This window comes from Vidua macroura, chromosome 12, assembly GCF_024509145.1.
Source record: "Vidua macroura isolate BioBank_ID:100142 chromosome 12, ASM2450914v1, whole genome shotgun sequence".
Lineage (NCBI taxonomy): Eukaryota > Metazoa > Chordata > Aves > Passeriformes > Viduidae > Vidua > Vidua macroura.
Genome location: NC_071582.1, coordinates 21,732,037 through 21,759,114, shown reverse-complemented (window position 1 = coordinate 21,759,114; position 27,078 = coordinate 21,732,037). Strand labels below are relative to the sequence as shown.

General features: G+C 55.4%; 2 protein-coding genes and 1 non-coding gene across 3 annotated transcripts in view; 2 read left to right on the top strand and 1 right to left on the bottom strand.

The window, feature by feature from the left end:
- The window catches only part of ADAMTS7 (ADAM metallopeptidase with thrombospondin type 1 motif 7), a 35,963-nt gene extending 26,701 nt beyond the window's left edge, over nucleotides 1-9,262 (bottom strand). The window contains exons 1-8 of the mRNA XM_053987920.1: nucleotides 9,169-9,262; nucleotides 7,822-8,165; nucleotides 6,805-6,976; nucleotides 4,596-4,792; nucleotides 3,417-3,500; nucleotides 2,754-2,878; nucleotides 1,603-1,752; nucleotides 860-1,003 (exon numbers count right to left, since the gene is read on the bottom strand). Coding sequence (XP_053843895.1) covers nucleotides 860-1,003; nucleotides 1,603-1,752; nucleotides 2,754-2,878; nucleotides 3,417-3,500; nucleotides 4,596-4,792; nucleotides 6,805-6,976; nucleotides 7,822-8,165; nucleotides 9,169-9,262 — 1,310 coding nt within the window. The remainder of the gene's footprint in view (nucleotides 1-859; nucleotides 1,004-1,602; nucleotides 1,753-2,753; nucleotides 2,879-3,416; nucleotides 3,501-4,595; nucleotides 4,793-6,804; nucleotides 6,977-7,821; nucleotides 8,166-9,168) is intronic.
- A 1,214-nt stretch (nucleotides 9,263-10,476) lies between these two features.
- TRNAK-CUU (transfer RNA lysine (anticodon CUU)) lies at nucleotides 10,477-10,549 on the top strand. Its single transcript has one exon. It is a non-coding gene; the product is annotated as a tRNA-Lys (tRNA).
- A 194-nt stretch (nucleotides 10,550-10,743) lies between these two features.
- MORF4L1 (mortality factor 4 like 1) lies at nucleotides 10,744-26,926 on the top strand. Its single transcript, XM_053988057.1, has 13 exons — nucleotides 10,744-10,867; nucleotides 12,632-12,678; nucleotides 14,680-14,747; nucleotides 16,844-16,930; nucleotides 17,079-17,159; nucleotides 18,863-18,925; nucleotides 22,121-22,146; nucleotides 22,797-22,885; nucleotides 22,990-23,091; nucleotides 23,330-23,418; nucleotides 24,496-24,668; nucleotides 24,986-25,070; nucleotides 26,242-26,926. Exons 1-13 carry the CDS (start codon nucleotides 10,828-10,830, stop codon nucleotides 26,324-26,326), a joined length of 1,035 nt encoding a protein of 344 aa, XP_053844032.1. The 5' UTR covers nucleotides 10,744-10,827; the 3' UTR covers nucleotides 26,327-26,926.
- Nucleotides 26,927-27,078: the final 152 nt, after the last annotated feature.

Here is a 27,078-nt window from a genome sequence, read left to right as displayed (position 1 = left end):
CCCAAACCCCAGCACAGGAGCTTCCAGCTGCTCTGTCTCCCCATCACAGCTCGCAGCAGCCCGGGGTCATCACGAGCAGGAAATTCTTCATCCCCAAGTGAAGGTTAAAAGCAGAGGGCCAAGAGCGCTGCGGATGCGGGAAAGCTCCGTTCCTCTGAAAGCCATAAATCAGCAGCAATTCCCCCTGCACGGGGCCAGTCCACATGTCCCAGCTGGGATTTGGGAGCGGAGCCTGGCCCTGGCAGCCTCCCCTGGCCCAGCTCTCCCCTCGCTGCTCCTCACTGCTTTCAAACCTTCCTGCAGCAAGGGGGGAAAATGTTCCTCCAGTGCAAGCCACTGGCTGACAAACCAAACTCCAGGCTGGGCTCCTTGGAACTTCCTAACAACAGGCTGAAAAATCAGCCACGGGTGCTAAAAATAAACAAAGGCAGGGAAGAATTTGGCTGGGTCTGGTTTGCCCGTGACAGGCAGAGAGAATCGAAGAGATTCTGCAGAACCTGCAGAGAGCACTCAGGGAAAACACTCCGGTTTTATCTGTGCAGCCACAGCCCCTGTGCTCCCTGCCAAAAGCTCCTGACCCCCCTTCACAGCACAGGGAGGATCCATGGAATCGTGGGATGGTTTGGTGGGAAGGGACCTCAAAGCCCATCTCATCCCACCCCTGCCATGGACAGGGACATCTCCCACTACCCCAGGCTGCTCCAAGCCTTGGACACTCCCAGAGATGGGGCAGCCACAGCTGCTCTGGGCAAAGACCCCCAACACTCTTAGGGAGATATCTCAGAGATAAGAGCCCCCCCACGCCTGGGCCCCGACCCCCCAGCCCCATCAGTGAGGAGGAAGAGGAGGGAGCACTCACTCGAGGAAGCGTGTGATGTACTCGCGGCTGCAGCGGGACCAGGTGAGTGGGGACGTGTCATACAGGAGCTGTGGAGACATGATGAAAGGTCTTTTCCCAACTGGCTCACAGTCATTGCTGCTTCCATCATGCTGAATCCCAAAACTGTGTAAGAGCACAGCCCACGGAGGGGAGGTGAGCCACGACCACCACAGCCACCACCGCCACCGCTCCCGGCCCCGCTCCCGGCACGGGCGCAGGGACCTGCCCTGGGGACGTGCTACTGACAGCCCTGAGCTCTGTCCCCTGCTTTCACTGCAGCTTTCCCACTGAAAACTCAGGAATATTCAACAAGATCACGCTGGTGGGTGCTTTCCCACACGCGGATGTCTATGGGGAGCTGCAATGTTCCAGTGATCTTGTCAAAGTTTGACTGAAACTGGGGCAAGCAAAATTCTGTCGCTGATATTACAGACAGATCCTACTTTAAAACTTCTCAGTGGGCAGCCCCTGCTCCAAAACCTTCCCACACCACCCCAGGACAATGCACAAGTGCAATTTCTCCAGGTTGCCTTGGAATATGTGGTTCTCACTAAACCTGGGACAACCCAAAACTTAACTCTGGAATGAAACCCTCGGGGAGCAAGGGAGTGTTTGCACCCGTGAGGAGCCACCTGGGAACCATCTCCCAACTTCCCCCCGTGCCTTCTCCAGCCCCAGGGTGCACGCAGAGAACAGGAGGAGGAGGAGGAAGAGGGTGGTACCTGTGTCCCAGCTCGTGGGCCACGGTGAAGGCGAGGGGCAGCCCCGTGTCCTCGTTGATGTTGCAGCTCCGGTGGGGCTGGCACATCCCGGCCACGTGGGACAGCCCCAAGGTCTCACAGGGCCTGTTCATGGCAGCACAGATGTCCTTCCTTGGCCGAGGGGACGAGGACACACGGACAGACAGACAGACACAGAGCAGAGAGGGCGTTGGAAGGCGGCAGGACCCGGCACACGGACAGCGGCCAAACAGGAGCGAGAGCAGAGACATCCAGCATCCTTCCACAGGGGAAGCACTTCTGACCTTCCCTTTCCCCTTTCCTCTCCCAGTATCCCCAGCTCACTATTAAGCCTGATTAATGGGAGCTGCTGGCCAGGCTGGCTGCGTTTGTTCCGTTGTGTAAATAAAGCTGATGCTGGGGATAATCAAGCAATGTTTGGGGGAAGCACATCCCAGAGGTGCCGTGGTTTTCCAGCTCCAGCCACCCAGGAAGAACGGCTCCACTGAAGTACAAGGCCTGAAGTGCCTCATTTCTGCTACAAAGCAACCTCCCGGGGAAGATAAAGCTGCTGTGGGTTGTGAATCATCACCCAAACCACCACAACATCCAGCTCACGGCAGCCTGAAAGCCTCAAACCAGGCTTTGACTGCAAGGTACACAAACTTGGCCAGAGGCAGGAATTCCTGCCAGCTCCGTGGGAGGTCAGGGGCTTCCCAGAGGCTGCTCTGCCAAGCCCAGCCTCTGAGGGAAAAAGGAGAGTTAATCCTGTGTACAGCTCCTGGATCCAGCCCTTCTGGGGCTTGGCAGCAGGGCCACGGTGAAAACCTGGTTTGGGAACTTCAGCTGGGAGCTGTGTCCAGGTTTAAACCTGAGATCTGAGACCAATCCATAGCATCACAGACTCATGGAATGCTTTGGGTTGGAAGGGATCCTAAAGATCATCTAATTCCATGGGCAGGGACACCTCCCACAGCAGCTCCAGCCACCGGGAAATATCCCCAGATTTCACATTACAGATCTGACATGCAGGTGTCCAGGCAGGGAGAGCGAGATTTCAACAGCTCCCAGGAGCTGCTCCCCTGGCTGCCCCCACCCCCAGCCAGGTGAGTTTTTAGCTGCCACAGCCCCAGAGCTGAGTGTGGGCCCCACACCTGGTGAGCAGCACGGCCACGTCGTGGTGCAGGGGGTGGGAGTCTCCCTTCACGTTGATGTTCTTCTGCCACTTGCAGAAGCTTTTCAAGGTGTTGTCTGCGTGGTGGGAGATCTTCAGGTCCTCCTGCCAACATAAAGGGAGATCTCTGTTTGGATTTTGGGATGGGGAGGGGAGAGGTCTGACCCCAGACACATCAGAGTGGGACTGGGAGTGAGTGCCATCCAGATGGAATTGCTCCATGTTCATAGCTTGTAGGCTGGGTGGGAAGACAGCCCTTTTCCTGCTTTCTTTTCATCTGTGATTCAACCAAAACATTAAATCATCCAGTAAGAGGGGTTAAGAAGCACTGCAGGAAAACCCCGTGGCTGTGGAGACCCTGAGTGGCCTCAGGCCCCCCAGAGCCACCAGGGCAGCTTGGACACGACCACCCAGTGACCCAGAGCCCTCTGCCACCTCACTGGCACGGTGTCACCACAAACCACCCCAAAAGCAGGCTCTGCAGCTCCTCTGCCCACACCAGCCAAGACGAGGAGGGCAAAGGCGGGCACCTGGGTTTCTCCCGCACACACTCGGCCAGGCCACGGGGCCAGCCCAGGAGGGAGCCTGCTTGCCAGCCCAGCCCAGCCTGGCTGCCAGGGCTCAGCCCCGCTCTGGGCCTCACCTCCTCGTGCTCCAGCAGGATCAGCCGCACTATGGCGATGTTGATGGGGTTCCCGATGCTGGCGTGGTGGAACAGCCCCGCCACCTGCAGTGGGACACCACGGGGACACGGCTGGGGACACGGGGCAGCCAGGACAGCGCTGCTGCCACCTCCAGCTGCAGCAGCTCCTGCAGGGGAAGCTGCTGCAGGCTGTTGACAGCATCTCAGGAATTCCCCACGTGGGAGACAAGAGCAGACACGGGCCTGGAGCGAGGCCTGCCATGGAATCCTTGTACACTCGATGTGATCTGTGCAGACACTGGTGGAACTCAGCCAGAAACGCCCGGGGAACCCCTCTGCTCCCACTCCTATTGGACCTGTTTAACATCTCAAAGGAGTTCGGTGCTCTCTGGGTGCCAGAAATCCCGGGATGTTACCTGAGGCCCTCTGCCCCATCCCACCTTTTCCTGCCATCGACCAAAGCTTTCCTCCGGAATGGCAAGAGGTGCCACCCCGGCAGCAGCAGAGGGACAGACTGAGCCACCTCCTTGTCTGCTTGCAGCACAGCACAGCCCCCAGGCTGCCAGTGGAGACCCCCACAGCCTGGCTGTCCTTCCCTCAGCCGTCCTGGCCGGCACCTCCAGGGGAGGCCATGTCCCCTGTCCCCATGGCCCCAGGGCAGGTGGCTCTGCCCGTGCCAGGGGGCACCTGGATGGGCTCTGGGTGCCCTGCCCGTGCCAGGGGGCACCTGGATGGGCTCTGGGTGCCCTGCCCGTGCCAGGGGGCACCTGGATGGGCTCTGAGTGCCCTGCCCGTGCCAGGGGGCACCTGGATGGGCTCTGGGTGCCCTGCCCAGGTGGCCCTGCCCGTGCCAGGGGGCACCTGGATGGGCTCTGGATGCCCTGCCCAGGTGGCCCTGCCCGTGCCAGGGGGCACCTGGATGGGCTCTGGGTGCCCTGCCCGTGCCAGGGGGCACCTGGATGAGCTCTGGATGCCCTGTCCAGGTGGTCCTGCCCGTGCCAGGGGGCACCTGGATGGGCTCTGGGTGCCCTGCCCGTGCCAGGGGGCACCTGGATGGGCTCTGGGTGCCCTGCCCGTGCCAGGGGGCACCTGGATGGGCTCTGGGCGCCTCCCAGCCCCGGGGAAGCAGCCCAGGGCTCCGAGCTCCCGTGGCCCAGCCCTGCAGGGCCCAGCACTCACCATGTTCATGACGGTCAGCACGTACTTCTCGATGTTGGCACTACCATGGAACTCCACCATCTTGGTGTCTGCCACCACCAGCGTCTCCACCCACTTCTCCCTGCTGATGGAGCGCTGCCTGATCCTTCTCCTCCTGCGCTGCTTCTGCTCCCACCTCTCCCTGCGCCTCTCAGACCGCTCCAGGCTTTCCTGAGACTCTGAGGGATTTTAGGGGAAAAAGGAGGTTTTTTTTTTTTTTCCTTGATCAAATGCCTGCAAGTTTAATGTCTTCTTTTTTTTTTAATTCAAAGAAATCACCTTTGATGTGGAGAAGGCTCCCTCTTAGAGCCACAACTCAATAACTCCATGTGAGTTTTGCTGTGCTCTGTTCCAAAGGACTCTGAGCTCAGCCTGCTGCATGTGAGCAGGACACAAAAAAAATTAAATAATAATAGAGCATTTGAAGGAATTTCTTTGACCAGAACAAGGTTTGCAATATTCCTCAAGGAACAGGGAGCTTCCCAAAGCTGAATCTTAGCGTTTGTACTGACACAGGAATTTGTAGACAGCGCTGCAGAGATGCTTGAGAAACAACCTGAGAAAAAATGGAGAGGAGAGGAGAGGAGAGGAGAGGAGAGGAGAGGAGAGGAGAGGAGAGGAGAGGAGAGGAGAGGAGAGGAGAGGAGAGGAGAGGAGAGGAGAGGAGAGGAGAGGAGAGGAGAGGAGAGGAGAGGAGAGGAGAGGAGAGGAGAGGAGAGGAGAGGAGAGGAGAGGAGAGGAGAGGAGAGGAGAGGAGAGGAGAGGAGAGGAGAGGAGAGGAGAGGAGAGGAGAGGAGAGGAGAGGAGAGGAGAGGAGAGGAGAGGAGAGGAGAGGAGAGGAGAGGAGAGGAGAGGAGAGGAGAGGAGAGGAGAGGAGAGGAGAGGAGAGGAGAGGAGAGGAGAGGAGAGGAGAGGAGAGGAGAGGAGAGGAGAGGAGAGGGCTCTGCTCCTTCCCGAGGGAAACAAGGGGAATGTTGGCTGGGATCCGGAGGCGGGGGAGAGCTCAGCGCTCCTCACGCACTCCAGCCAGTGGGAATTCTGCAGCGGGGACTTTTCCTGTGACACGGCTCCCAGAGCAAGGTCAGGGTCAGCCCCGAGCTGGGTGAAGGCTTTACAAACCTCATCCCACACAGTGGGAATCGCTTTCGTGGCTCCGGAGGGCTCAGCCTCACTTCCCTAACAATGGGCTCCTACATTTCCTGGACTGCACCGAGCGTGTGCTGTGAAAGGGCGTTTCATGCCCAGCCTGGGAGACCCCAGCACCTCCTGATGAGCTGCTAATACCACTGTGACAGTTTCATCGCAGCAGCTTCCTTGGAGCTCATTGTGCCCTTGGCTGCTGAGCTCCCAGGCAGAACGTGAGGCTGCTGCAGAGCTGGGGGTGCCCGGGGGGGGCTCCTGGAACATTTCCCCTTGGATGATCCCTGTCAAACACCACCCAGCTGTGCACACGGGCAGCCCTGGGCATTGGCAGCAGCTAAGCAGCACCAGCAGCACCTGCGTGGCGTGGGCACAGCAAAGAGCAACACGGCAGAGCTCAGCGAGAGGATGGCAGCCACCGAAATCCTGCAGACTTTGGGATTCCCCTCCAGGGCAGGCACAGAGGAGATCCACGTGAATTACACACAGGCCATGCTATACCCAGAGAAATTAATTTTCGAGAATAGGCTTCAAAGTCCAGAATGGACTCGAGTCAAGAACAGACTTCAAAGCCTATTAGAAGCCATTAAGATTATTACCACAGATTAAATAATTAATTTAGACTATCAGAAGAATGCCTGAAGATAACCCTGTTACAGGAGCGAACCCCAGTTTGTGAAAGCAGAGAGCTCCAGAAAACGTGCAGCACATAATGCACTGCAGCTTCATCAGGGAGCAAAGTGCCCGTGAGCTTCTGGGAGTGCACTGAATTCCTCAGCACGTGAAATGCTGGATTTGGGAGTTCATCCAACAGGGAAGGACCCACATGCACTCTGCCCACAGTGGGAACTCCCGGGGCAGCCACCGAGTTCCACTCCCAAAGTCCAACGCCCTGGCAGGTCAAACCCAAAGTTTTTGTGGAAATGAAAGCAAAAGCTCTGTCTCCACATCACCCCCCTGGCTGCAGCAGGGCTGGGAGCAGGAGATGAGCCCAGAGGCCTGAGGTGCAGCACCCCTTGGGTCACCGGTGGCACAGAGGAAGGGACAGTACCTCGCACGCCGCAGGACTCCCGCGGGGCCGGGGGTCTCCTGCCCTGCTCAGCCCTGTCCTTGGGCACCTGGCGCTTGTAGATCCTGTGGGGCTGTGCTGCTCCCTCCTGCCGGGGGCTGCCGGACACGGGCTCGATGAAATAGTCCTCGTTCATGAGCTGAAACACGCCTTTCTGCCAGGGAGACACAAAGTGCCACCGTGAGGCCACCTGCAGCCCCGCTCACCCCGAGGAACCTGGCACTGGGAGTGATCACAGGACCGTGGAATGGTTGGGGTGGAGAGGGACCTTCAAGCCCGTCCAGTGCCACCCCTGCCCTGGCAGGGACACCTCCCACTGTCCCAGGCTGCTCCCAGCCCCAGAGTCCAACCTGGCCTGGGACACTGCCAGGGATCCAGGGGCAGCCCCAGCTGCTCTGGGAATTCCAGCCCAGCCTCCCAAGGAAGGACTCTCCCCAGTATCCCATTTACTCCTGCCCTCTGGCAGTGGGAAGCCATGGAGGATCCCATGGACTTGTGCTCCCTCCAAAGCGCGGGACACGAGCACGAGCTCTGCGCCACCAGGTACGTGGGACCATTTCTGCACACCCACAGGAGGTTCTAAACCCTTTTCCCCCAAAATGTAACTCCTCCAGGTCACTGCTGCCTCAGGAAATGCCGACAGTGGAGCTGAGGAAACAGCGAGCAGCTCCACTGCTGCCCAGGAGCTGTGCTCTCACACCACCACGTTCCCAGGTGTGCTCCTCACAATCCCATTCGTGTAGCAGCCGGCAGAGAATTGCTCTTTTTGGGAATTTGGACACAAACAAGTAAACCCAGCCCCGGAGAGTTCCCAGACCTCTGCAATCCATGGGAAATTTACAGTCAGCTCGTCCGTGGCTGCACCAGACCTGCGTGGGGAGATGCTGACTCTGCCGCTGCTGGGAATTTTGGTGTCGCTTCTGGCAGGAAAAAGGGTTCCACCCAGCTGCTGCCGCTCCCGCAGGGACTAGGGCTCCGTGCGGAGGGGGCTGTACTCACCAGGCCATCGCAGGTGCTGAGGGCAGCCAGCCCGCCCTGCGGCGCCCGGCCCCGCACCTCCCCGATCATGTGGCACGAGTTGTAGGAGCGAGGCTGGATCTTGGCGCCGGCGATGCCCCCGAAACGCCTCTCGCTGACAAACCCCGGAGCCAGGAGGTGCCTGTTGAGGCTCAGGTTGAATTTCAGGGGCTGCCCTCTGTACTGCAGCTCGTAGAAGGCGGGAAGCTTGCTCCTGGAGGCCGGAGACCTCCGGTGAAGGGCCCGGTGGGACAAGTCGTAGGACAGGAAGGATCCGCTCTCGTCGACCTTGATGGGATGGACGATGTCGCTGCCGGAGCGCGGCTCTGGGGAGAGGGGGTGCGGAGGTTACCTGCGGGGTTCTTCACCTTTCCTCTCACACCCCTTCCCCGCGCTGGACTCCCGCGGCGGCGGGGACCGGGACACAGCTGGATGTGCCCGCTGGGACGGCACGGAGCAGGGGCGGCAGGGCCAGCGCCGGGGTTTGCCGGGGGACAGCGTTAAGGTCAGGGTTAGGGCCGGCCGGGCGAGGGGGAGTCAGGCGGCTCCGGAGCCCGGCCCTGCCCCGGCTTGCCTCTGTTAACTCCCGCTGTAAGTAAAAAAAAAAAAAAAAACACCGAACAAACAACGAAAATCTCCCCAGAAATGGAATCCCCGCTTTGAGGCGGTGTTGGGACACGCACGGAGCGCCCCGGAGCCTCCCCAGGCGGGCTCAGCGCGGGCAGCCGGGAGGGGACCGGGGCTGCCGGCTCCGACCGTGCCCAGCCCGGGGGGCGAGCGCGGCAGCGGCGGGGGCACCGGGCTGTCCGGCTCGGCCCCGCCGAGCGCCCCGCGGGCATCCCGCGGACACCCGGCGCTACTCCCGCTCATCCCCGCGGACAATCCCGCGGACACCCGGCGCTACTCCCGCTCATCCCCGCGGACAATCCCGCGGACAATCCCGCGGACACACGGCGCTCACTGCCGCGGGCATCCCGCGGACAATCCCGCAACAATCCCGCGGACGCCCGGCGCTCCTCCCGCTCATCCCCGCGGACAATCCCGCGGACAATCCCGCGGACGCCCGGCGCTCCTCCCGCTCATCCCCGCGGACAATCCCGCGGACGCCCGGCGCTCCTCCCGCTCATCCCCGCGGACAATCCCGCGGACGCCCGGCGCTCCTCCCGCTCATCCCCGCGGACAATCCCGCGGACCCCCGGCGCTCCTCCCGCTCATCCCCGCGGACAATCCCGCGGACGCCCGGCGCTCCGCGGACATGCCGCCCTCATCCCGCGGACCCCCCGCGCGCCCCTCCCGCCGTGCTGTCCCCGCCGTGCTGTCCCCGCGGACCTGTCCCCGCCGTGCCCCCGCCCGCGGCCAGCGCCAGCGCGGCGGCGAGGGGGACGAGGGGCAGGAGCGGGCGCAGCGCGGCCGGGGCCGCCATGGCTGCGGCGGGCTGGGGGCTCCGCGGGGCGGGGCCAGGCACAACAGGGGGCGGGGATATGCATAATAGACGGGCGTGGTTATGCATATCAGATGGGAGGAGTTGTGTGGTTCAGTGGGCGGGGTTATGCACATGAGGGGCGGGGCTATACTGATTCCTTAAGTTTCAGCTTTCCTATTTTCCAGATTCTGTACCGCACTGGTGTGTAAACTCTGAACTCCACACAGAGTGTCAGCAGCTCTCCTCACAGCTCAGTCACACACAACAACCCTTCTCCAGCCCCGAACCACGGACACCGCTGCAGCTTCAGCCCCAGAAAGCGCAAACAGCGAATTAAGGAGAGCAACCTGGCAGGACGGGACTGCACAACCTGGAGCTGCAATTGGACGATGAACCTCAATATGGAAATGGACCAAAAGTTATAAAACTCATGACCTGGAATCCAGCTTGGGTGTAGCCACGGCCGGGCTCTTGTCCCGCCCAAGCTGTACCCGTGGAGGGATTCAATAAATCCATGTTTATTCCTTTAGCTCTGCCCAACTCTGTTCCAGGGAGCCTCTCAAGGCATCAATGCACATCGGATGGGCGGGGTTATGCACATTAAGGGCGGGGTTATGTATATCAGGGGCGGGATTATGTACATCAAGGGCGGGCTTGTCTCATTAAGGGCGGGGTTATGCATATTAAGGGCGGGACTATGCACATTAAGGGGCGGGGTTTATATTACGCGTTGCCGGCGTGGCCCATGGCGCCCCCTGGCGCTCCCTTGCTGCTTTGCTTCGTCTGCCCCGCCTTGAAGACCGCGATAAAAAAAATCACAAAAATTCAGCGAATTTTCGGTCAGAAACGAAAAACGGTCCTTGGCTGATGCCGCCATGCCCCCCCCTCTCCTCTAGCCGGGGCTGCCCGTCCCTGCCCCCTTTTATTTTCTCTCAGGTTGAAGCGCACCGGCAGCAAACACCCGGGATTACTCGTCTCTATTAATTACCCCCTCGGGGGCTGCTCGCGGCTCCGCTTTCCCGGGACGGCCGCACCTCCGGTGGCTGCGCACCTGCCGGGCCGATGGGACAGCGTTTGGGACGATGTTTAATTAGGCGAGAATGTTAATTATGCCGATCAGCCGGGGCGCGCGCCCTCTGGCGGCCGGAGCAGGGAACGCCCGCAGCCGGCGGGGCTGGTGCCGACAGCCGCGGCCGCAGCGCTGCGAGCGTGGCGCCCGGCTAGCTCAGTCGGTAGAGCATGGGACTCTTAATCCCAGGGTCGTGGGTTCGAGCCCCACGTTGGGCGAGTTGCATTTTTCCAATTCTTTTCTTGGCTTTTATTAATTTTTTTTTTTTTTTTTTCCCCAGCCCCAGTCCGGCTCCTCAGGGCGCGGGCAGCCGGCGCTCGGCAGCCAAGGCGGCCCCGCACGCCGAGCGGAGCGGGCGGGGAGCCCCGCGGACTCCATGTCCCGGCATGCCCGAGCCGCGGCTGCGCGGCGGAGCCGGGCCGGGCAGCGCCGGGGCCGGGCCGGGCAGCGCCGGGGCCCCGCGGGGAGCGGCCGGAGGAGGGACCGGCCCTTATAAATGGCGCCCAAGCAGGACCCCAAGCCCAAGTTCCAGGAGGGTGAGTGCGGGAAGGGCTCGGCGCTGCGGGGACGGCGGGCCCGGGGGCTGCGGGGGCTGCGGGCCGCGCCCGGCCCCGAGGCTCGGGGGGGATTTGGCTCCCAGCGCTCCCTGCTCAGCCCCGGCCAGGTGGGAATAGGTGGGAAAGCTGAATTCCCGCAGGCTTTGTCTCTTTCCGGCCCTCCTCTTTCCCCCCACCCCCAGCAGCACGCGGGCCCTTCCCACCCCGTTATTCCAGGTAGCCGTCATTTTGCTGCGCGGACGTTCCTTGGCATTAAAACTGCTGAAACCCCTCTGGTTTGTCGGGGTTTTTTTTTGTTTTAGTGCGCTTGGGAAATGGTGGTTGTTTATTTTTTGTCCCCCGGAAGCGAGCCCAGTGCAGGAGGATTCATGGAGGCAGCGGTGGATTCCAGCACAGCTGGAATGCACATCTGCCGCAGAGCACCGGGTTTAGGTGAATGAGGGTGAATCGGGCTTTTTAGGAGGGTTTTTTTTCTGCGTGTATTTTGATTTTTAGGTCGTGGTTGAGGTTGGGAGTAATACAAGTAAGATAAATAAAAATAGCAGTGCAGTGTAAGATGGATGCCCCTGGATCCCTGGAATGTCCCGGGCCAGGTTGGACCGGGCTGGGAGCGGCCTGGGACAGGGGAAGGTGTCCCTGCCATGGCAGGGCTGGGATGGGATGGGTTTGGTGTAAGGAACAGTGCGAGGATCCAGGGAGCAGCCCTTGTGTGAGGGAGCAGGAGCCTGCCGGGTCATCATGGAGACAAAGAACCCTTTCTGCAAACCATCCGTGTGTTTTTTTTTTTTTAATGAATGTTCCCCAGTAACTGTGGGCATCTCTCCGGGAAAGCACTGCACAGCTCTGAGGCAGAGGTGTGTCTGCCACCAGCACTGTGAGCACCGTGACAGCGAGGCTGGTAATGTCACCTCTGACTGTCAGCCCCGTCTCTTTTATTTTTAAATAAATAAAAGTACCGACTGGGGGATGTGTCAGTGTGGGCACGTCGGGGAGAGCCCTTCAGAGCCTTTCTCTTTGTTGAGACACAGAAGCATTTTGCAGTTCTGCAGCTCATCTTCCCAAATCCGGGAGGCACTGCAGCTTCCAGGAGGAGATGTGCCCTCAGATATCCTGTTAAGTACCCTGCAGCTCCCACAGTGGAACCACACAAGGAGGCTTGGCCACGAGGAGATAGAACCAGGCTGAGGGACAATCTCCTCCTGCTCCAAAGCCCAGAGTGAGGGGGTTCTGCTGGGTGGGGAAGCAGCATGGGGGGGTCTCTCTTCCTGACTCCCCTGAGCTGGGAATGCCACGTGCTTCCCTTCCTGCAAGGACAGCACACGGGTGGCAGTGGCTTTCAGGTGTCAGGAGCTTCAGGTGCAGAGGTGGGGTGTTAGGAGAGTGCCCTGGATCAGTAACCCCTCAGAGGGGCAGCTCTGCCTGCCTGTGGCTGAGCCCAGCCTGCTGTGGGGGCTGCAGCCTGAGCTGAGGCTGGGGAGGAGATCTGGGAATGCCAGGGAGGGGCAGGAGTGTGGGCTCTGCTGCCAGGTGCTGCCAAAGTCACCAGTGCTGGGACTGTGCTGTGTGTGTGCAGCTGCTCCTGGCATCTCAGGGATCTCTGTCTCATCCCTTCGGTGGGACAGAGAATTTGTTTCTGGGGTCAGTTCCTGCCTGGGAGCTGCCCTGGGCTGCTCTGTGCTGTTCCTGGTGGCACAGGCTGTGGGCATGGCCCATCTGAGCTGTTTCTCTGTGCTTCCCTTGCAGGTGAGCGAGTGCTTTGTTTCCATGGACCTCTCCTCTATGAAGCCAAGGTGGGTGTGGGTGGCTGCAGGTGGCTCCTGCTGCTGCCCTGGAAAACAAGGACATGTTTCTGTCTGCTGTGCCTCTAGATGGGACCGAGGGCTGGAAGTAAATTAACAAAAAGCTGTCTGAAATCAATTTCAAACCCTGGGGCTCTATTCCAGAACAAGTTCAGGAAGCCCAGTGGCACCGTGCAGCTATTCTGGGAAGCTCCCAGAGGCTGTTAGAGCATCCCAGAACACTGGAAATATCCCAGAACACTTTGTGCCTGCAGGATTTGGTGCCTGAGCTGCTCAGGGGGAGGGGGCTGAGTACAGCCCGTGGTGTTCCACAGCACCAGTGCCCAGGAGGAGCTGCACTGCAGTGCCAAAGGAAGTGGCAGTCCCAGTTCTGCTTCCCAGTTCTGGCTCTTTAACCACAGCACTGCAGATTTTTCAGTGGTTGAGTGCCCCCACTCCCTCTGGAAGGGAAGGAAAGGGCTCTTGGAGCTCTGTGGGTTGGAAGGGGTGCAGAAATTCCTGGGGCACCTCAGGCAGGGATTTAAATGCTTTAGGGTTTGGTGTCAGTGAATGTTAACACAGGGAGGCAGGAGAAACACTCAGCTTCTCTCTTCAGGAGAAAAGAGTTGTTGTAGTGCTAAAATCTCACCCAGAGCACTGAGGGGGTTTGGGCTGCTCCAAACCATTCCCACCTTAGGGTTCCTACCCTGCTCTTTCCTGCCTCTGGAGCAGGAGGACGAGGTTGTGGGAGTGTGGGACAATTCCCACCTTTTGCTGGGAATGTGTGCTCGGGGTTGTTGTGCCAGTGCCTGCAGAGAGGAGGGTGATGGAGGTTTTGAGGAAATAACCTTGTGCCACTCAGGCAGCCCCGAGCTGGACAGCAGCTGTGCTTGCCCTCCTCTTGCCCCAGTGGAATGAGCAGGCTGTGCCAGCTGGGTGCTGCAAGGGATTTCCCAGCTCACAAGTGGGGTTTGGCTGGCTGTTTGTACTGAGTGGATCCTTCCGAGTTCCTGCACTGGCAGAACGATCTTGAAGTTTAATTTTAAAAAGGTTTGACTTGTTTGTTTTAAGGGGTTTAATTTTAAAAGCTGCTTTGTCAGTAGTAATGAATAACAACCTTGGCTTTCTTCCTGCTCCTTTGATCTGTTTTTCTCCCGTGGTTCTCAGTCCAGCAGTTGTTTTGTTCCTGACCACATCCTTGGTGTCCCACAGCAAGGTGGTCAGAGCAGCTCTTTGTGAGGGCTTGTGGCAAACAGGAGCTGTTTGTGCATCTCTGCCGTGCAGAGTTAAAGGAGATTCACTTCAGGCCCTTCTAACCCCCAGCAGGGAAAATATTTTGCTACAGAACTGTATTTGAGTCATCTTTTCCTTGGTGCTCAGCCCCTTTATTCTCCAGAACAAGCAGAGGCAGGCACAGGCTGTGTGTGGCTGGGTTTAGCTCCAGGCTGTCAGAACAGGCACTGCTGCAGCAGAGGATCCAGCAGCAGCAGCAGAACCTTAGTCCTGGCTGCAGGTTCACGTGAGCCTGGGTTTAAGTTCTGTGTGTGGCATTTTGCAGATGTCTCCTGCAACAGGAGGTTCCTCTCTGGCAGTATTTTGTAGCTGAAGTGGGTACAGCACAGCGTGCTCTTGAGAAAATGTTGTATAGCCAAAGGTTCTGCCCTCTCAAACACTTGGAGGTGGCTCTGCGTGCCAGGAACACACCAGTTATCATTTTGGGAGCAGTTTTTACTTCAATGGAAGAAAAACCCCCTTTAAAGAGATTCAAATCTGGAGCCCTGCAGGTTTTACAGCAGCCCCATTCTGTCACTGCTCAGGGGGGGCAGTGGCAGCTGAATCTCAGCACCTCCAGAGCAGGACTTGAACTTCCTGGAGGAAGTGTTGAGTTGGTGGATTTGATTTGTACAGCCAAGAATTTCAGGGGCAGGGAAAACTCTGCAAGCTAAAGCAGCAGAATTCCCCGAGATCTCCTTGTTTTCCCTGGGACTGACTGACCTTTCTTCTCTGTTCCAGTGCGTAAAGGTTGCCATAAAGGACAAGCAAGTGAAATACTTTATCCATTACAGTGGCTGGAATAAAAAGTAAGTAGTGCATGGAGTAAAAGCAGGATTTCTCTTTCCAGGGAGATGCTTTGTCTGAGTGTGGGCTGGGTGCAGCAGCACTGCCATGTCCCTGCTGGGATCCTCTGGGGTTGACCAGAATGGTTTCATACCTGAGCTGCTGATTTAATACCTGATTTATGGAACACAGAGAACATTGCCAAACGAGCCATTTCCTGCAGAGCTGGCAGGAGGCTGCTGGCAATGCTCTGGGACATTCTGGTTGTTCAGGGTGGGAAACACTGGAGTTCCTCCCTGGCAGAAACCTCTGCTATGAAAACTTCCTTGTTATGCCTTGGGAGGAAGGGCAGCTCCTCCTGAGGTGGGGCAAAACCACTCAGATCCCCTGCCCTTGCCTCTTGCCCCAGGTCCTCAGGGGATTTTGGAGCACAGCTTGCTGAGGGGCTGGCTTAGCAGCAGGTGCAGCCTGTGTTTCAGCTCCAGCCTCTCAGATTAAAGGAAATTTACAGATGCTTTTCCCTCCTGCAAAACTGGCAGGGTTCCAGGTGGGAGATGGCTGGGGGTTACAGGATAAATGTTGAGCCCATTAAAGGTGAAGGCTTCCGTGGGGTTGTTATATTGATGTACTTTTCTCCCTTTGTTTGAGTTGTTTTCTACCCCTCGGATTGAATTTAGGAGATGGAGGTGTTTTTTCTAGGTGATTAAAAACCTCAGCTCTTCAGACCCAGAAGTGTCAGAGGGCAGTTTCCTGTTTGGTTTCGTTTCATTTCAATGCTGAGGACTCTTAGTCACAGCAGTCTTGATCTCTGCGATGTGACTAAAAGCTGGACCTCGTGTTTCAGATGTGACTTTTAATTGCATCCGCTCTCCCTGCTGCCAGAGGGCCAGGGGATGGCTCAGTGTAAACACAACACCTACAGGGGCACAATCCCTTTGTGTGGTGGCTCCTCTTAATGAGGCAGCATCAGCGTGGCCCTTCCTTCCTTTGTTTGTGCCACGGAGGGGGCAGAGGTGGTGTCCTGATCCCGCTTTTCTTGCTTGTGCTGTTGGAGTTTTCATTTTTGCCTTCAAGCTCCAATTAAGGACATTAAAAGTGGCGTTGCTGCGAGAGCCAGGGCAGCACAGCCCTCACCTGCAGCTGCCAGGGCCTGACTTGGAATTGTTTTGCCAGGATCAACAGTCAGGATACCAGAAAGCTTTGTCACCGTGGGGCACAGAGGTGCCACGTGGGCACACAGCACTTCTGGAAGGTCTCTTGCAGCTGGACAGGCAGGAGTGGGATAAGTGGCTTAGAGAGCTGAGCAGAGCACTGCCCAAAGCCCAGAGTCTTTGGGCACAGCTGCAGGTGTCTCCCTGCACTCTGCAGGTGCTGCCCTTGCCTTCTCTCCACCCTCTGAAGTCCTGGTGCTCCTGCAGCAATATTGGTTTGGCCACGTGCTGCTCCAAGACTGGCAAATGGCACAGAAACTCTTCATAAAGAGCTTTAACTGGTGTACTTTAGAGTGGCCACTTTTAATGTGTTTTATTTGAGATGAGTTGTCAGGTTGCTCAGCTGAGGCACTCTGTGTTGAAGTGGAATTCCTGCTGTAATGGCAATTTCCCAACACCTGTTCTCTTAAAGCATTCACTTCAGATTCTGCAAATATTCATGCCATCTTGGTTTCCTTCCCAGACAGAAATCAGAGCTCTTCTCCTTACAGTAAGATCCTGTTGCTGAATTTGTTAACCTATAAAATGTTGGAATAGATAAAGGAAACTTTCTCAGCAATATACCATGGCTACAGATATCCCATAATTTTGTAAGCATAGAGCATTTTTTTTCTTTCCTGTGATGCTTCTTTTGAATTAAAGACCCTTCTCTCCCTCCTAAGTTGCCCACCCTTCAAGTTTGGGAAGCTGGAAATGCCAGAGGGTCACACTTCCCTGGATAAATCATTCCAGCTCCAGGCAGTGGGGAACGTTTGGTAACTTTGGCCTTGAGTTGTGCCAGTCCATGGCTTGACACAAAGCAGAGTTCAGTCCTGAATTCTGTGAAGCTTTTAATTGACTGTTGTGTGTAGAAGGCAATTGTGGGATGGTTTTGAGTGATGATTTATTTGTCTCTGGGTTTTTTGCAGCTGGGATGAATGGGTTCCAGAAAGCAGAGTGCTCAAATACGTGGATACCAACCTGCAGAAACAAAAAGAACTCCAGAAGGCCAACCAGTGAGTAGTGGGGAAGAAGGGGTTGTCAGGGAGTGTTTAACAGAGCTTCAACCCACAGTTATCAGGGGAAGTTACTGAGCTTCAAACCAAAGTCAAAGAAGCTTCTTTTCCCACCAAAATCTTATTTCTGACTGCGCTCTGTTTGAAGGGAACAATATGCAGAGGGGAAGATGAGAGGAGCTGCTCCAGGCAAGAAGACTTCTGGTCTGCAGCAGAAGAATGTTGAAGTGTAAGATTCTTTTTGTTTAAAAATAAAAATCCCAAACAAGACAACCCACCCCCAAACCCTGCCCAAACCCCCTCCCAAACTTTGGCTTGTCAGTTTTAATGGCTCTGCAGCTCAGCTCCATTTCTTGTGGCACAGCCTGTGCAAAAGCAGTTTAATGGCACCAAAAAGGCCTTTGTTAAAGTATTTCATTTAAAATGCCTTTTAGATGGTGCACAGTTAATGTTGAATTGAGGTGCTGAGCAGACATGCTCTGCTTCTTTTTTTGCAGTCTGTTGTTGGTGACCTGACATTCAAAAAGTGGTGATTTCCTCATAAGTCTTGTATATCTCAGTAAAATCAGTTTCTCTGTAGAATTTCCCAGCTCTTCCAGCACTTTGGAATAAATCCTCACAATGCCTTGCCTTCTGCCATGGTGCAGTTGTCAAAACTGCATTTAAAGAGCCTTTCTTTGGCTGGTTTTGACAAAACTAAACCAATAAATACACCATTAAAAATGGGCTTGCATCCTAAGAGACCAGAAGCAAGCTCAGGCATCTACTAGAAAAGCTTAATTTGAGCTGTGACTGTCAGATTTCCTTCACTCCATCCTTTTGGTGTTTCAGGAGATGTTTTAGGGTAGATTTTCAGACAATCAGTCCAGCTCTGCTCATTTGTCATCTGCTGTTTGGGCAGGGTTTCACTTGATGATGAACGTGGCCCTTACTAATGGGATGTTCTGAATCTCTAATTTCATTTGTGATTCTGGCTGTCACAAGGAAGCTGCTGAAATGCCACCAGTTCTTCAGAAGTGGATTTGGCAGCAGCCCCAGGTCGCAGGGCTCGCTCAGGGGCAGGTTTGCTGTGGAATGTGAATCATGGCTTTGAGGAGTGCAGCACAGCTGGGGACAGGGAATTGGGGTTTGCTCTGGATCCTGGGGCAGTTTCACCTTGGGACTGGGCAGAGCCTGGCCAGGGCTGGAGCTGCCTCCTGGTCTGGGGAAAGGGGAGCCAGTGGGATCTGCTGGGTCCCCCCTGGATCTGCTGGATCTGCTGCAGCCTGGGTGCTCCCCTGTGCTCAGGTGCCACAGGCACAGAACTCCAGCTGAGTCCTGCCAGCTCAGGAGCAGCCACTCACTGCTGTCCTCATGTGGGGTCAGACAAAACCCAGCCCAGCTCTGTGTGGGCAGCTGATAACGAGTGTCATTAAAATCTAATTAAAACAGGTCTGAGTGATGAGCAGCGCTGATTTGGCTGCTTCAAGGGCTGTTCCAGCTGAGTGTCTCCCATGTGAGTGCTGGGAGGGAGCTGATGGTGGCTGTGAGTTTGACTCAGCTGTGAGTGCGTGTTGTTTGCACTACAGAGTAATGCTTCCCAAAATACTCCAAAATCCAGCCTCTGGGTCGTTCCCTCGTGCATCTCAGCTCATTGCAGACACACAAAGTACTGGTGGTGAGGAGAAACTGTTCACACAACTGTTCTAAAAGGGTAACACTGTCCACCTCTGTGGGCCTCAGAATGCTCCTTTTGTGGCACTCCCGGACGACCTGAGGGAAAGGTGGTTGACACCCCAAACTTTATCCTTCAGCTAAGCAGGCAGCAGTGGCAGCAGTGCAAGCACAGCTCGTGCCCGGGAGTGTCCGTGGCCATGAGCTGGCAGCAGGGCAGGCGCTGCCCTGCAGGGCCGTGTGAGGGCTGCCCACGAGCACCGTGTGCCCTGTCCCCAGGTTCTTCCGGCGGGATGGAGCCCACACCGTTTGCTGCCTGGAGACCCCGGCCATCTCCACACGGTGAGTGAGGCCTGGGGCACACAGGCCTGCACCCCGGGGCCACCTGCTTCTCCCCTGGGTTCCTCTCTGGGTTCTGGCAGGCCCTGGCAACCCTCAGCTCCCCTGGATTCTGCCCTGGGTTCTTCCCTGGCTTCTCCCCTGGGTTCTGGGCAGGCCCTGGCAGCCCTCAGCTCTCCTGGTGCCCACCTTTCCTCTCCCCTGGGTTCTGATAAACCCTAGGAGCCCTCAGCTCCCCTGGGTTCTTCCCTGGCTTCTCCCCTGGGTTCTGGCAGGCCCTGGGAACCCTCAGCTCTCCTGGGGCCCACCTTTCCTCTCTCCTGGGTTCTGATAAACCCTAGGAGCCCTCAGCTCCCCTGGGTTCTTCCCCGGCTTCTCCCCTGGGTTCCTCTCTGGGTTCTGGCAGGCCCTGGCAGCCCTCAGCTCTCCTGGGGCCCATCTTTCCTCTCCCCTGGGTTCTCACCTGGGTTCTGGGCAGGCCCTGGCAACCCTCAGCTCCCCTGGATTCTGCCCTGGGTTCTTCCCTGGCTTCTCCCCTGGGTTCTGGGCAGGCCCTGGCAGCCCTCAGCTCTCCTGGTGCCCACCTTTCCTCTCCCCTGGGTTCTGATAAACCCTAGGAGCCCTCAGCTCCCCTGGGTTCTTCTCTGGCTTCTCCCCTGAGTTCTGGCAGGCCCTGGGAACCCTCAGCTGTCCTGGGGCCCACCTTTCCTCTCTCCTGAGTTCTCCCCTGGGTTCTGGGCAGGCCCTGGGAGGCCTCAGCTCCCCTGGGTTCTGCCTGGGGTTCTCCCCTGGGTTCTGGGCAGGCCCTGGCAGCCCTCAGTTCTCCTGGGGCCCATCTTTCCTTTCTCCTGGGTTCTGCCCTGGCTTCTCCCCTGGGTTCCTCTCTGGGTTCTGGGCAGGCCCTGGCAGCCCTCAGCTCTCTTGGGTTCTTCCCTGGCTTCTCCCCTGAGTTCTGGCAGGCCCTGGTAGCCCTCAGCTCTCCTGGGGCCCACCTTTCCTCTCCTCTGGGGTTTGGGCAGGCCCTGGGAGGCCTCAGCTCCCCTGGGTTCTGCCCTGGCTTCTCCCCTGGGTTCTGGGTAGGCCTTGGGAGCCCTCAGCTCCCCTGGGTTCTTCCCTGGATTCTGCCTGGGGTTCTCCTGTGGGTTCTGGGCAGGCCCTGGGAGCACTCAGCTCCCCTGGGGCCCATCTTTCCTCTCCTCTGGGTTTTGGGCAGGCCCTGGGAGGCCTTGACTCCTCTGGGTTCTCCCCTGGGTTCTGGCAAACCCCTGAGAGCCCTCAGCTCTCCTGAGGCCCATCTTTCCTCTCCCCTGGGTTCTCTCCTGGGTTCTGCCCCGGGTTCTGCCCTGGTTTCTGGGCAGGCCCTGGGTTCTCTCCTGGGTTCTCTCCTGGGTTCTGCCCCGGGTTCTGCCCTGGTTTCTGGGCAGGCCCTGGGTTCTCTCCTGGGTTCTCTCCTGGGTTCTGCCCTGGGTTCTGCCCTGGGTTCTGGGCAGGCCCTGGGTTCTCTCCTGGGTTCTGCCCTGGGTTCTGCCCTGGGTTCTGGGCAGGCCCTGGGTTCTCTCCTGGGTTCTGCCCTGGGTTCTGCCCTGGGTTCTGGGCAGGCCCTGGGGGCCCTTGGCTGCCCTGGGGTGCTTTGGCAGCAGGGCCTTGTTTGGGGTTGTTGAAAGCCCCTTGGCAGCTCCTCTGCCCTGCACCTTTGTGGTCGGGCTGGCTGCAGTGGCAGGGCTCTCCCTGTGTGCACCTGACTCCAGGCTTTCAGCCCTGGATCCTTCTAGAGCTGCTTCCTGCAGCCTGGAGCCCCTGGAAAGCAGCACCGAGGAGTTTTCCCTGGGAGCAGTGCTGGTGTTGGGAGGGAGAGCTCACAACCTGCTCCTTGTGCTGTGCTTTTGTTTGAGTCTGTTCAGGGTAACTGTTCTGCAAACTGCAGCAACTGGTTCCAAAAGCTGTGAAGCAATCTGAGATCAAATAGAAATATGTATGAAATGCAGGTTTGGGTTTAAAATAATTACTCACCCTCTGATAACTGGAAGCTGTAGCAGAAAAGAAGTGTAGTTAAAGCAGGCTTTATGGCTGCCTATGCAACACCTTCTGACTCTGTTAAATGTAGCTCTGCTCAATTCCAGCTTCCGAGAGTTTAGTCTACATTTCATGGGCCTAAAAGTCAGGAAACAGTCAGAGTTAATGGGTGCTTGAAAAATAGGAAGGGTAACCAAGTGTTCTGGAGGGAAGATATGGCACTGAGTAACAAATTAGGGAATAACATCTGGTTGTAAATGATCTAAATGCAGTTTTAAAAAACTCTGCTTCTGTTCTAATTGTTAACCTGATTTTTACCTTGTGAATTAATCCTGGGAAGGGCTCCCTCTTCCTCCCTGTTGGCTTTGGAAGAAAAGCCTTTCTCTTCAGTGCACCAGCCCATTGTTAGTGACTTACCCTGGGAATTGCTCCCTCTGAGGGATGAGCTTTATCCTGCCCAGTTTTCAGCCTCACTTCAGCTGCTTTGTCTTTAAACAAACCCTTTATCTCCAGCCCTTCCTCAGACCTCTGCCTGTTTCCTGGTCCTGATAAACCCAGTCCAGAGCTTGAAAACAAGAGTCACTTGAAGGGGTGCTGAATTTCTGAGGCATCAGTGTTGGCCTGGTAGAGTTTTATCCACCCAGTGCCCACTTTTTGAGCAGTGGATCCAGACTGCTGTTGGCAGGGAGCAAACTGAGAAGGAGTCGTGGTACTCCAGCTAAAACTTCCTGAAAATGGGTAGTAAATAGACAAAGTGCTCCTGCATCTTCCCTCTGCTGCTGCACTGGTAAAGCTGGAGAGTTTGGTTTTTTTTTTTTAGTCTTTTACTGGAAGTTAATTCAGTTGAGTGAGATTTTTCTGGAAATTCCCAGCACTTCTGTTTCCTTGTGCCATATTCTGTCTGAAATAAAACAGCCACAAACCTCATGTAGCTCTCCCAGAGCACTTGGGAAGGACAAAACTTCCCAAAAATGGTGAATTCTGACCCATTCCATGAAGAATCTCATGGTGCCATAGCTCTGAAGCCAAGTTGTAGCTTGAATTTCCTCTGTGTGTCCTTAGCTGAGCACTGCCCAGGGCCCTGAGGATCTGCTCCCTGTGCTTGAACCATTTTCTGGCTTTCTGCTGTGGCTTCCTTTAGTATCACTCTCTTGACATGTGCACTAATTTGTGTTCTTCTTGCAGGAAAACAAAAAAGAACAAGCAGAAAAGTAAGTGTGTTTTATTTTGCATCTGAGTGGGTCTCTCTAGTGAAGGATGTGTAGCTGAAAAAGGACCTTCAACTTGCCCCAATAATTCACTGACACCTTGTGCTGTCCCTCCTGGACTCCTGGGGCTCTCCCTGCTCAGGAAGGGGAAGGTTCACACTTTTCTGCTTGGTACAAAACCTACTTGTTCCAGTCTGTCAGGATTTTGAGCTCTTGCAATTGAAAAGTGAAGCTGATCTGCTGAAATAATTTCCTAACTCATTTAGGTTTTCTTACTGAGATGGAGACGTGACACCGCTGCAGAGCTGAGCTGCTGGGTCCAAAAATTCTCCCCCCCAAAAAATATGACAGACTGGTGTGGTTCTAGTGCACTCAGATAAAGTGCCAGTGCAGCAGTTTAAACTGGCACAAACAGGGGGACTCCCAGAACAGAAGTAATATATAAAACAAACAAAGAAAGAAAAAACAAACAAAAAATGCCAAAAAAAACCAACAAAAACACCCACAAAAAAAAAACCCCAAAAAACAAACAAACCAAAAAAAAATCCCAACAGGTGCAAAGGTGACCTGAGAAAAATCTGAGCCTTACTTTGAAATCCTTCCCCTAAATGTTCCCTGCTGTTTTTTCCTGCTGCTGTGTGTGCTGTGCACAGCTCCAGGCATTGGGGAGGGGAGCAGCAGCAGTGAGACTCCCCAGCCTCCCAGGAAGAAGAGGGCTCGGGTGGATCCAACAGTTGAAAGTGTGAGTATTTTCCATTCCCTCCCAGGGATTTTGGGTGGAAAACAGAGGGTGCTGTGCTCCCAATTAGTACCTGAGAGTAATTAGTCTGGCTTGGCTGTTCTCAGGAGGAGACGTTTATGAACAGAGTTGAAGTGAAGGTGAAGATCCCTGAAGAGCTGAAGCCATGGCTGGTGGATGACTGGGACTTGATCACCAGGCAGAAACAGGTGAAAGCCCTGCCCAGCTCTGGGGGACACCTTCCACTATCCCAGGCTGCCCAGCTTGGTTGGGTTTTTTTAATGCCCACTTAAACTCTTGGAGCAGTCCTTTCCTAACCTCTGTCATCTTAACCTGCTGATTTCATCCTAGAAATGTCCTGGTGAGAAAGGGTTTCAGTTCAGCTTCCAGGTATAAATGTCTGCAAGAATGAGACAAACTTGTGTTTGTTCTGTTTTGCATTTGTAGCTCTTCTACCTCCCTGCCAAGAAGAACGTGGACTCCATTTTAGAGGATTATGCAAACTACAAAAAATCCCGAGGAAATACTGATAACAAGTGAGTAGTGGCTCACTGCCAGCCTTAAACACCTCCTTGGCTGTTGACTTGGATTCCATGGAAAATGGAATAAGGTTGTGAAACCTGACCCAGCCCCACGTCCAATGCCCTGTTCCAAGCCCAAGGTGATGGTGTTCAGAAATCCTGAGGGAGTGGTTCCAAACTCCCTCTGCTCTCTGGATATGATTTCTGCTCCCCCACTTGGCCTAAGCCTTTTCCTGAAGGAAGCAGATAGAAACTTCCCAGAGAAGCTGTGTGGGGTGAGCTCAGTGCCCCCGGGCTCCCTCACAGAGCCAGGGGCCAGGGAGGTGCACGAGGACTTGTAAATACTCAGATGGGCAAAGCCAATTACTGTTTGTAATTACCCCAGCAATCAGCCCTGAGCAAAACAAGGTGTGTTTACTCTGCAGGAAACGTTCCTGTTTGAAAGGGAGAACAGAAAGGGGAAGTAATTTTCTTCCATTCAAGAGGAAGCAGATCACTGACTTGTCAGGGTGTTTTAACCTGCTCTGATGTAATTGTCCTGATGCCTCTTCTAAATCTGTTGGCAGGGTGGGGTGAGGGTTGTGCTCCTCTGTCACTGCCTGCTCCTGTACAGGCAGGGTGAGGTTGGAGGCCTGCAGGAATCTGGCAGGAGAGGCCTGGCAGGAAGGGAGCAGGTGCCTGAAATACTAGGGGTCTGTTCTCTTGCTCAGTGTAATTAATTCAGTGTTGTCCTTTGAACGTGGTGTGAGCTGGGATGAGCTTTGGGTGACAGAGAAAGCTGCTGAGTGTCCCCAGTGCTGCCTGTGCCTTCAGAAGGGCTGTTCCAAGTCCATCTCTTAGAGAGGATGACTGAACTGCTGCTCTTGGTTTGCCTAAATCCTGGCTCTGTTCAGAACAGCCCATTTTCCAGGGAGGTCTGGAATTGCATCCCTCCCTGTAGCTGTAGATTTTAAGGTCCCCAGACAAATTTCCTTGCAAGGTGTGAATGCCTGTGAAGGACCCTCCCAATTTTGGTGGTCTCCCCGAGCCAAGCCTCGCCCTGGAGCAGTCCTTGGTGCTTGGAGCAGGCTTTGCAGAGCTCTCTGTCCCCAGGGAATATGCTGTCAACGAGGTGGTGGCTGGCATCAAGGAGTATTTCAATGTCATGCTGGGCACCCAGCTGCTGTACAAGTTCGAGAGGCCCCAGTACGCCGAGATCCTGGCGGATCACCCCGACGCTCCCATGTCCCAGGTCTACGGGGCCCCACACCTCCTGAGGCTCTTTGGTGAGTGCCACCCGGGCAGGGGGGGTGAATCCTAGGAAGGATTGAATTTCTTGGAAGGATTCAAGTGCTTGTTTCCCCCTCTCGAGCCCGTGACGGGCAGCTCTGAAGGGTGGGTTCATTCCCTAAGGGTGGCTTCATTCCCTATCCGTGTACCCAAAAGGGCCATTGCAGGGATCGGGATGGAAATGAGTTTTTAGGGTGTGGTTGGTTTGGGTGAAATTGTATATATTGGAATAGATTGCTGTGCTGCTGTAAGGTTGTGGACTTGCACAGCGACGTGAAGCAGTGTTTGTGACGAGTGCCCTTCCTTTGGGCAGTGCGGATCGGAGCCATGCTGGCCTACACGCCCCTGGATGAGAAGAGTCTGGCTTTGCTCTTGAACTACTTGCATGACTTCTTAAAGTGAGTACTTGTGAGGTCTTCCAGCAAAAGAAAGAGAGGTCAGGGAGCTCAGGCTGCTGTGAGGCTGCCCCTTTGCAGTGAATTGTTGTGTAACTGGGGCCTGTGTGTGGGATCTACCCCACGGCTGCAGTGAAGCCTCCCAGACTCCACTTCCCTGGTTCTGTTAATCTGTACTCCTACCCTGTCCCATCTGCTCCTTGTTGCAAAATAAATGCTTCAACATTTATTTATAGCTGCTAAAAAAAGCAGATGATAATTCCAGCAAGCTATTAAATTACACAACAGTTACTCAACAACAATTGAGCAAATGTTTAAAAAGTGATGAACTTTAGGAATGTTATTTCTGGGACAGACTGCCACTAGGGCTTTAGTGTGCTATGGTACCCTGTAGCCGTGGGATGTTCAGTAGGAAAACATCCTGATAATAATAAAACACTTCAGTGTGAAATGAGGTGAGCTTTAAGGTCCCTTCCAACCCAAATCATTCCGTGATCCTATGATTAGGAGCTATTGGAAGCTGAAAGAAAACCCTCAGTAAATCCAGGACAGCTCTGCAGCAGGGCTTGACAGGAGTCAGCCTGGTAGCCAGGGAAAGCCTGGCCTGGGATAGCCCTGCTCCTTTGGGGCAGTCTGAGGTAAACGCAGGTGCTGAAGAGCTCTGGCTGTGAGGTAGAACTGTGAACCCAGTGAGCAGAAATCCTGAAGCCATTCCATGAGAATTAATGGAATTAGAGGAATCCATGAGAATTAGGCACACAGCCTTTACCTTTGGCCACTCCTTCGCTCAGCCCTCGAGGGTCCCTGTTTGTGCAGACAGAGCTTCCTGGTGTCCTGTGCTGTCCCTGCTCCTTTGAGTAGAGCAGTGCCAGATCGATTCTTGGTACAGCAGCTGCCTGAACCTCAAATGCCAACAGCTTCATCCTGTTAATCCTGAGCTGCTGGAGCTCACCTGGAGCCAGAGGTGCTTGGCAGCTCGTTTGGAATGGATTTTTTGGCTGAGCTGTCAGGTCTGTAAGTGCTTGGCAGAGCTGATGGGAGCAGCTGCTGTGGGACTGACTGGTGCTTCTGAGACCCTGTTGTGTGTCTGGGCAAACACCTCCTGATTCACAGGTTCACCGAACAGCAGAGGATTCGGGCAAGAAGCAATGTAATGTTCTTGTTGTTTTTGTAGATATTTAGCAAAGAATTCCTCTGCGTTGTTCAGTGCCAGTGACTATGAGGTGGCCCCTCCGGAGTACCACCGGAAAGCGGTGTAATCCCCTGGAGCAAGGCTTGGATCCTGCACCACTGTCCACTTCTGCATCCTGTCCTTCACCTCCCCGTCACACAGCTCCTGCACAGCTCCTGTAAACATAGAGTGATTAAAGTTGTGTGTGTGAAGTGCAACTGCCACGTCAGTCCGGAAGATTCCTCGTTCCGCAATGGAATTTCTTGTCCCAAAGTGGAAGCTCGGAGCTCCCGGGAGCTCCGTGGTGTTTCTGGCTCGGTGTGTGCACCTGGGATGTAAAGGAACGTGTTCTGGTGTGTCATTGTCTGAACTCAGTGCTCGTAGGGCTGCTCTCCCCGGAGGCTCGGCCTCACTAACCCGCTTTATTCCATAGTAATGACAGACCACGAGGGCTGTGTCACCTGTCTTGGTGCTATTGACTGCCTCACTCACCCCAGTGACATTTTGGTGTTGAAAGTTCAATGTTGGGTTCATAAATGTCTGCTTTTCATGGGGTAGTTGAAGGACTGTGACTTTTTTTTTATATTCTAATGATAGGAAAATGCATTCTCATCTCGTAGTGTTTGGAAATGTTGGTCTTTCGCAGAGCTGTTTTACAGATCTGCAAATAAACTTTTTTAATTTCAAATGTGGTTTCTGATGTTTGTGTTTGCATCAGTCTCTGCTGTGTGAGTGTCCTGGCCAGGCTGAGCAAGGGAATGAGGGGTTTGGATCTCTTAAAGGCATTGCATGACTTGGCTCTGAGTAGCTGCTCTTTGCAGGCAAAATACCAGGTTTTAA